Here is a 9,864-nt window from a genome sequence, read left to right on the forward strand (position 1 = left end):
AAACCCCCACCCCCGCATACTCAACTGTGTGCACAGCCCCTGGGACAGGACAGGAGGGAGGGGATGAGGGAAGCAGGGCAGCAGAGAGAAGAGCTGAGATCTGCTCCTGGTCTTGAATGACAGCGAGGGCTTCATCAAATCCTTACCCTCTGGGCCATATTATTATACCTACCACACAAATGAGAAACCTGACACCCAGAGAGCCTAAGACCCGTCCCAAGGTCATGCAGCTGATGTGCAATATTGCTGGACAGCAAAGATGCCCGAGGCTGTGTGACTCTTCCAGACTTCATGGCTCTACCTTTGGGGTGTTACTATCAGGAGACATTGTACAGCTCTCACCGGTCATCACTGAGGATGCTAGTTTGGGAGCCACGGATGGCCATGAAGACAGGGACAAGGCATGACAAAGGCCAAGAGCTTACTTGCTGCCACCCATAGTCTTCCCTTCTGATTAAACTATAGGCACTTGATCTCAGGCTGGATCATACCCATACATGGCCTGCCCCTTCTGGAAGACTGGGATGCTAGTGGCCAAGCTTCCCTGCACAGAGCACAGCCTGCTGTCTCTGCCCTCTTCCCTCCTTGCTGTGGAACTGTGAAGGAAAGGTCTTGGGGACCTCCTAGGCCAAAGCCCTTTCCCCTTCCTTCTTGACACATGGTAAAATGGAGGCCCAAAGAAGAAAAGTACCTTGGCCATGGTATCAGAGGGACAGTGAAGAAGTGGGGTCCCTGGATCCCAGGTCAGAGCCCCTGCCCTTGATTTATCTCACATAGGTGCTGTCCCAGATAGCACTCTCTCTCAATTGTCTGTCTGTCTGTCTGTCTCTCTCCCTGCTCCCCACCTCCTGCTTTCTTTTCCCAGGTCTGCTTACAGGCCCCATGCCTGAAGCCTCCTTCACAGCACCGCTCATCATTTCACACTCTTCTGAGCCCCACTACCCCCACCCTCTTCCTTCCACTCCTCGGGGCCAACGAGCAATTCTTGGGTGGTTTAATTAGCTGATCATGACCGCAGCCTGGTGGATCCAGTGCCCAGAACCCTGTCCCCAGTAATTAGGTGGGTTCTGAGTATTTGCCCAGTGGGAAGCCAATGGGGAGATCTCTCCAGCTGCATAAAGAGCTCCTTGATCACCCATGGGTCATTAGAAGCCCCTCCTCAGGCCAGGTCAAACCACACTGGATATACTGTAGCCAGACCCAGATGTCCATTCTACAGAGAGTCTCCGTACTTGCCCATGCCACAGTCCAGACCCAGGAAGGTTCAGGAAATGTCTGAGGATGGGGATGATGAATAGAACCCACACTCTGGGGGCCAGGAAGGGATGGCTCCATGGCTGGAGCGCTAATGGAAGAAGTAGGATTTGGACAAGCAGCGAGAAGCAAGGATGGCATCTAAACGTGGGGAGCAGCACAAGAAAAAGTAAGAAGGCTGGAATGAGCCACCAATTTCCATGCCAGATAGCTCTGCTTATCAGAAAACACATTTTCAGGACACCTGGGCGGCTCAGTGGTTGAGCATCTGCCTTTGGCTCAGGTTTGATCCTGGGGTCCTGGGATTGAGTCCTGCATCAGGCTCCCCACAGGGAGCTTATCCCTCCCTGCTTATCCCTCTGCCTGTGTCTCTGCCTCTCTCTCTCTCTCTGTCTCTCATGAATAAATAAATAAAATCTTTAAAAAAAAAATTCTCCTAGCAAGGTAAAGCCACTCATCCTATGACCTCAGCTCTTTGGGTCACACACAAAATCACTTTTAGATATTTCAAAATCAGCAAAGATGTCCCATTGTCCTCACCAACCACACTACACCCCCCCCCCCCCCAAGTATATCTTTTCCCAGTGAAACACCTACAGCCAGCCTCCTTCACTGAACAAATATTATGGAGTTCGGTGCCATGCCAGGTCTGCACAGGGACAGGGACAAGAGACTCAGGGCAGGTGTCCTTGGTCTCACATGGAGGACATCAAGGAGTATGTAAATAACCAGTACACATTAGGGGGTGTAGGGGGAGTAGATCAGTGCCAAGAATGAGAGAGAGAAAGGGGGTGGGGAAAGAATGGCAGGAAAAAAAAAAAAAGTCAAAGGCACTTCGGGATCTGTGAGGACTTCCTGAAGGAGGCCATATATGATCCAGGCCTTGAAGGACAGACAGGAAGGGTACTGTGTTGGGTCAAGTCACCACCTGTGTACTAAGGATCAATGATATAACAGGCTTGTGCTGAGACCTTTGAAGCCTCAAGAGGGAATCAAACAGGGTCCCTCTCTGGAGGAGCTCACAGCCTGGTGAAGCAGCTAACCTCAAATAACACTGCCCTTGTGCCAGGGACTTGTCCATGAGCCTCAGCTATTTCAACTCAGTTAATCCTCGAGGCAACCTGCTGTGCCGGCACTATTACTGCCCCATTTTGCAGATGAGGGTGCTGTAGCAGAGAAAGGGTTAAACAGTAGGAGAAGTCACAGAGCTGGTAAGTGGCAGAGCTGGTATTTGAAACCTGGAAATCTGGTTCTTCCTAAATCCTACCCACTATACTAATCAGTCTATGCTAATCAGATCAGAGTGGGCTGAGGGCACAGTCCACAGTCACCCAGGCCCAGTTCCCCTGCAGTCTCGGTCCCCTGGCCTGTGACAGAGGCCTGAGCTTTGTCTTATCCCCCACTTCTGGCATCCCCTGGAAGAAAGGTCACCCCCAAACCTACTAGCAGAACATGGGAAAGGCATAACTCAGGGAGAGTTACCTCCTTGCACATGATGGGTGACTTGACTTCCATGGGGACACCAAGACCTAGAGAGTGTGAATGTTGTGCCCAAGGTCACAGAGCAATGATTAAGCATTAGAGCATACCCCTGGGACCCTCCTGAGATGGTACATCTCGGCCGTCTGCTCCCTCCCCTTCCCCCTGCCCTTTTGTCAAAACACATCCTTGCCCACTAATGGCACCAGAGAAGGGAGGAGGATGAAGCTGCAAACGAACCAGGAGGCCTAGCTGTCGAGCTGGAGGCCCACAGCCATAGGGACAGGCCCTCTGGCCTCATCCAGGCCCACAGCCATTCTGTTTCTGGACCCATGGGTGCATGTTGGAGAGAGAGGCCGTGCCACCCCTGAGTGCTCAGACCTTGAGTGAGGAGTAGGTCTCCTCCTGGCCTGACACCAGCCATACACCCCATCTCGTTCCAGGCTCTTCAGACCCACAAATGGATCCCTTTCCAAGTACAAGGAGGCCCCAGGGAATCAGCTGTGACCCCAGCCAGGCCCAGCCCCATCCTAGGCAGAGGGAAAGCCACTCAGTCGCTGTGGTGACTTTAGTCACACACAACTCCTGGACCTGTGTGGTCCAGTCCCTGGAGCCTGGCCTCATCTGGCACCAGGTCTCCTGAGAAGGAACAGGCAGTTCCTCTAAAGTAGACTAAAGATGGGGCCAGTCCCAGGAAGGAGGAGGCATCTCCAGAGAGATGACCCTGCCAGGGCCCCTTGGGGAGGGAGGGAGGGGACTGGGACAACAGACTCCTTTGTTCCCCTCTCAAAAGCAGCCACCCTGTCCTGCCCCACCCCCTCTGTTGTACCCCAGCTACCAGGACTCAAGCCCCGCCTGGGGCAGGACCCATCCTGCACACAGGAGACAGAGAGGGTGCCTGAAACCATCAGAGATAATACCCATTCATACTGAGACATGCCCCACCTTCAGAAGCCTGCAGTCTGACGTGGGACACAGGGCTTCCTTCGGCAGAAGCCTGTCTGATGGAGGAGAAACTGGTTTCACTCCCAGGAACCCCATTCTGATAGGGATGGTACCTCCCTCTCCCTCAGAACTTCACAATCTGATGGAAGAAACCCCCCATTGCCCCACCCCCCACTGAAACTGGTCTAATGTCCCACATGGCTTTCACCCTCAGAATTCCCGAATATTAGGGAAGACCTAATATCAGCCTTTAGGATGCCCCTGGGCTGGGATCCCTGGGTGGCGCAGCGGTTTGGCGCCTGCCTTTGGCCCAGGGCGCGATCCTGGAGACCCGCGATCGAATCCCACGTCGGGCTCCCGGTGCATGGAGCCTGCTTCTTCCTCTGCTTGTGTCTCCGACTTTCTGTGTGTGTGTGTCTATCATAAATAAATAAAAATTAAAAAAAAAAAAAAAAAAAAAAAAAGGATGCCCCTGGGCTGAGAGCAGAGGCAAGAAGGAAGGATTCAGTCCAGTCAACAAATCTTTACCAGGCATCTCCAATGAATCAAACCCAGTGATGGATAAAGGACCCACAAACAGAAAACAGAAATAGCCCCAAACCACAAGGAGCTCACCAAATGGAGAATTAAAAAAAAAAAAAAAAAAAAAAAACACCTGCGGTACCAATAAATGTGTGAGAAACTGCCATGAAACGCACCCACCCAGCACCCAAGGCCTAGTTATCAGGGCAGCCGCATCCCTCAGCAGCCACACCCCACACACTCTTGTGCCTGCACCCACCGTCTGCCCTTTCTGTCTAGACAGCTTGCCCCAGGACCCAGCTTAGAAGACACTTCCTCTGGGAAGGCTTCCCCCAGGACACCCAGCCTGAATCAGATGTCCCTCTTTCAGGAGCCAGTGCAGACAACCTCCCCTATGACCAGCTCACATTTCTGCAATGTCCTCCCACCCCCAGCTGAGCTTGACCCCCCAGGTTCCCACACCCCCAGTTCCTAACACCCCAAGCCCAGGGCCTCACACTCTTCCTCCACTAGGCCCACCCCAGCTCCAAGCACAGAGAAAAACAGAGTTCTCCCCTCTCCCCTATAATCCCTTGCCACCCCATCAGAAGCCCTCTCACCAAGTCACCAGCTGCAGCCTTCTGGCTGACTCCCAGGAGCCTCACTCAGGCTGGGCCCCTCGTCCCCCTCAGGTATCAGTGCTCTCCAAGGCTCCAGCTGTCTCTAACTGTCCTCTGCACACACCATACCTCTTCCCTGCACCACAATACCCATGTTCCCCAAGGTAACCACCACTTCCAAACCCAAGACTCAAATCCCCACCTCCCTCCTCCATCCCTACCCCAGGACTCTGACCCATTTATGCAGAAGCCTCCCTACATCTTCATCAACTTCCAGTCTGGCTCCCTGTCAAGCTGCCCCCTTCCTGCAGGCCTCAGAGAGATAGATGGTCAGCACAGTCACTCTAACAGTAGCAGAGGATGGCCTGGCTGAGGCCAGGGGGCCACTGGGTTGTGGTGACTCTCCATCTATTGGTATTCCATTGTCATAGCTCCGAGCTGTAACAAGCCCCCTGAACCCATGCCAGTGGAAAACTTCAGTCTCAGGCAAGGATGCCCAAACTTGGAAGGGAGAGAGCAGTGGAGAAGTCTGAAGCCCAGAAGCCAGCCTAGACTGGGGACCAGAGATGGTAAGTCAGATCTAACACTCCCACTTCCCAGCGAACCCCAGAAGCATCCCTGGACAAAGCCACAGGACTTCCCTAAGTTCCAGCCAAGATAGGTCACCCAGAGTTTAACAGCCAAGAGAGATGACAGCCAAGGTTAAGAGGGTTGGTGATTATGCATCCCCATCACACCCACTCTCCTCCCCTCCAACAAAGAAACTGTCATAAACATCTGTAGGAAAGAGAATCCCATTCTATCCCACTGCCTCGCAGAAAGTCCCTCCTGTTACCTAACTCTGATCATTCGTGTCGGCAGTTTAGTTAAGGAAGAACAGCAAGAACCAGAAGGGATGCACAACTTGAGGGGGGAGCTGCCAAGGAAGTGGGGGAGGCCAAACCATGTGGGCCATTCAGCCCTCTCCCTCTGGGTGAAGCACGGTGCAGCAGAGGGCTTTGTGAACACACAGGCTGCGTTCAGAAGCTTGTTGGCGGAATGGCAGCAGACAAATTACTTAATCTCTCCTAGTCTGTTTCCTCATCTGTAAAAGGGAATAAAAATCCCTCCATTAACAGGATCACTGGGAGAACCAAATGAGATCATGCATGTAAGTCTCCTGACACATACCAGACACCCGAGCAGTAGGGCTAATGGACACCACCTTCTCATTCATATTTCTCAGTTGCATCCTCTCCACAACCTTAGCTCAGATCCTACCTTCTCCCAGGCTCCTCCTGGGCCTCCTCACCAGTCCCCCTGCTTCTGCCCTATGGCCCCTGCCACTGCCAAAGGTGTTCCTCTGAAAGGGACATCTACTCCCATGCCTCCTCTCACCCTACCTGCTGAACCATGAACCACCACAGACTCTCCTTAGCCAGGAATGTCAGGTTGAGTAGCCTGTGTTTCTCTCTTGAGGCTCACTCATCATCATAAGCCCAACCTGCAGGCTGCACGGGGTGCTTCATGCCTCCGAGCCTTCGCACAGTCTGTACCCTTAGGCCAGGAACGACATCCCCAGGGTTACCACCCTGGCCTCCTCATCCTTCCAGATGAAGCTCCCGTAGCTCCAAAGCCACCTCCTTCCCACAAAAGCTTCCTTCACCATGCCCCCTGCTGGGACTGGGGTGTGGACTCCTTTTTAAGCCTCCCACAGCACATGTCACCCTGCAGTATAATCACCTGCTCTGCTCTAAATCCTTCCGGGACAGAGTGGGGCCCTTCTTCTCGGAAGCCCCAGCCCCCGACAGTCAACATTTGTTGAATGGATGTACGATTGCTCCCAGAGCACCTTGTTAGAGCAATCATCATACCACCTGCCCTGTAATTAATCCCATCCAAGCATTTGTCTCCTCCCCTTCTTCCCCCTGGACCCTGGGAGTTCCTAGACGACAGTGACAGCTTCTGACTCATTCTCATTTTCATATAGGGGGTGGGTCCAAGTGCAGAGATGGATGCCATGACTCCTGATCCTTAGAGTATTGGGTATTCGCAGTTTCCTCTTCTAGGTCAGAGAAAGTAGAAACCCATGGCCCACAGAATGAGGCAAGGTACAGCCCATTATTGATTTTGCCCTTCTCTTCCAAATTACTCAGGAAACCTGTCTGGAAGGAGGAGGGAGGCCTCCTGGGACTACAGGAGAGGGGAGAAGAGCAGGGCCACCATCCATTGAATGGACTTTAGCCAAGCCTGGGCTTCAGGCTTCAGGCAGCACCTCTTCCCCTTCCCCAGCAAATTCAATAAACACAAGAGAGCCTTGAAATTTTTTAGTATTGACAGCTCCAATTTACAGACAGGAAAACAAAGGCCCAGAAGGGTAAAGACAATTATCCAAGGTCCCCCAATGAGCTAGAGGCAAGCAGGGGGAGTTGTGGAAAAGATCCTAACCCCAAAGATAAGGTGTCTCCAACAGGTACCTAGCTGCTCACCGTGTCTCCATCTTGCTGACAACCTACGCCAGCCGTGGGGAGCAGGGACATCCCTCCTCAAGTCACAGAGAGGCAAACCAAGGCCCAAGAGGGGCTGAGTCACCCTGATGGCGAAGCAGAATAGGAGGAATAAAGAAGAGCAAGGGTTCCTAACTCTCACAAGGAGAAAAATCTAATCTCAATGGTCAGGAGGATCTTGGCTTTGGGGGACACAGACAGCAGAAGAGACAGTCACATATCCTCCTACTGAGAACAAAGACCAGGTCACAGTGCCGGCCAGCCAGCTGCAATGAGGACTAATCATCAAGGTGAATGCAGAGGCCTCATGATCTTCTGCAGCCTCCCCAACCAGCCTGGGCCTCCACACACAGAGCAGGGAACCCCACCTCGGCCTTTAACCCAGGGCCCATGCAGGCCTTCGTTAGTAGTGCCCACGGGCAAGCCACAGAGAAATGGCTCTGGGGCCAAGTGGGCTCTGGCCTCTGCCCTGCTTCTGACACCCCTTGACCTTAAGCAAGTCAGGTAACCTCTAACACTCTGGTTCCTCTTCTGGAAAACAGGAAGGGGAAAATTAACCTCCTTGAAGAGCTGTCAAGAAGATGGTGGGGAAGCAGTTTCTAAATTACCTCCAAGCCTCAGTTTTTTCTTCGGAAAAATGAAAATAATCTCTGGAGGATCTTTCTAATGCTGTTGAGAAAGAGTGTCAGATGGTAGTCAGTGTGAAATTGCTTTGTTGTGGTCACAAAACGTGATGACCACTAGGGTTACTTCTCCCTAATATCTGCTCCTTTGGGGAGGAAATAGGTCTTGCATATCTTTGATCCCCACACTATGCTTAGTACACAGCAGGCACTCAATACATAATTATTAGAAGCAAGAAGAGAGACAAGGAGGGTGGAGAGAGGGAAGAGAGGAGGGAGAAGCTTCTAGTATTACTTAAAGGAGTAGGCAAAGTGAAGGGGAACAGCTGGGGTGACAAACCAGAGTGCCTGTCTTGGTCTAGAGGGGCTGTCCCCAGGGGCTGCCCTGCCTCAGCTTCCTCCCCTGTTTTTGTCCCAGTTTTCTATCTCAGAGGCAAAGCCTCTCCCTTTCTGAGCCAGGGCAAGCTCCTAAGAAGATAGGAACCCCTTTCCCCACCCCAGCTTAAAACAGATCCTGGCCAGCCACCCCAGGCCTCTGGAGGTCAGAGGGAAAGGAAACAGAGTGGATGGGATGCATTTTTCCCAGGCTCCGGGGGGCCTGCCACCCTGTGTGATGTGGTTCCCCTTCTCGCCATGCAGGGACTGGAGAGAGTGTGTCAGCAGCCCCAGGGTCTGCAGGCTTGGGACCATGCGGTGCCAGTCTGTGTGGGTATTAGTCTGACACACGTGCCTGTGGAGGTCGGTGCTGGTGTGGTCTTGCAGACCCTGCGCTGAGGAGACATGTACCAGCATGAGCGTGTGAGGGTACGACTCAGAGGGTTTGTTACAGTGAGTGCAAGTGACACTGTATGTGTGCACTGGCGTAGGCCAACATGTGTGTGCCCACACGAAGGTGTGATAGAACTGATGTGTGCTGGAGTGTGACCTGTGTATGCCAACCTGACCGTCAGCAAGAATGTGCTCCCGAGTGTATACCAGTGAGTGTGTGACAGTATGTTATTGTACGTGATGAGCGTGTGGCAGTGAATGTCTGAGTGTGACAGCATGAGTGTGCCCGTGTGCCTCCATGAGCCTGTGTGCCATTGCCATTGTGTGTTAACCTGCCCCCTTGCGTCTCTGCGTCTGCTGGCCAGTACTGGGTGTCAGCAGCGAGGGAGTGTGTGTGTGTGTGTGTGTGAGAGTGTGTGTGAGTGTGTGTGAGTGTGTGTGAGCCCGAGGAGCTGCGAGCCGGATGGGGCGTCCGGGTCCTTGCTCTCGGTACCCCCACCCTCGGCCCACTGGCCCCGCGGCCCCGCCAGCGAGCACACGGGAGACCTGGGGCACCGGCGAGCTGCGTGCCGCGGAGCCAGGCGTCGGCGCTCCCGGGGTGACCGCCCGGAACCCCCGCCCGCGCCCTCACCCAGGTCGCCCCCGCGGGCACCGGGCCGGGCCGCCGCCGGCACTCACCGCGTCCCTTTGTCGCCCATGGTCCGCCGCGGCCGCAGGAGGTCCGAGGCGACAGCGCCCAGGCTGGAAAATCCCCGGCCGGCAGGAGGAGCGCGGGCCAGCCGGCTCCCGGCTCCCTGCTCCGCCTCCTCCGCTCCCGGCCGCCGCCGCCGCCGCCGCCGCCGCCGCCGCCCCCGCCCCGGCCCGCCCGCCGCGCCGCACAGCGCCCGGGCCGCGGCCAGGGGCGTGGAGCAGTGCGGGAGGGTGCGTGTGCCTGCGCGTGTGCCTGCGCGTGCCTGCGTGTGCGCGGCCGCGCAGGGCGGCGGGCGCGCCAGGGCCCCGAGGTCGGCACGGGGGTCCCCACAGCCGTGCACCCCGCTGTGCGTGTGTGTGTGTGTGTGTGTGTGCGCTGTACGTGAGGGCGCACGCTGGGGTGTCTATACGTGCGCGTGTGTGCACGCGAGTGTGTCGGTGCGTGTGCACGCCCGTGTGCTCCGGCCGACTAGGGAGTGTATGTGATGGAACGGTGTG

The 9,864-nt window shown here is 54.8% G+C and overlaps 1 protein-coding gene across 7 annotated transcripts in view; it reads right to left on the reverse strand.

Moving 5' to 3' along the window:
• Positions 1-9,511, reverse strand: part of ARRB1 (arrestin beta 1) — a 77,432-nt gene extending 67,921 nt beyond the window's left edge. For 2 of the 7 annotated variants that reach the window (XM_072794653.1, XM_072794648.1), the window contains exon 1: positions 9,355-9,511. In XM_072794653.1, the coding sequence (XP_072650754.1) occupies positions 9,355-9,374 (20 nt within the window). In that variant the 5' untranslated portion in view covers positions 9,375-9,511. The remainder of the gene's footprint in view (positions 1-9,354) is intronic. The other 5 variants (XM_072794650.1, XM_072794656.1, XM_072794647.1 and 2 more) reach the window with 5 other exon arrangements.
• Positions 9,512-9,864: the final 353 nt, after the last annotated feature.

The sequence above is a fragment of the Canis lupus genome, chromosome 23, assembly GCF_048164855.1.
Source record: "Canis lupus baileyi chromosome 23, mCanLup2.hap1, whole genome shotgun sequence".
Lineage (NCBI taxonomy): Eukaryota > Metazoa > Chordata > Mammalia > Carnivora > Canidae > Canis > Canis lupus.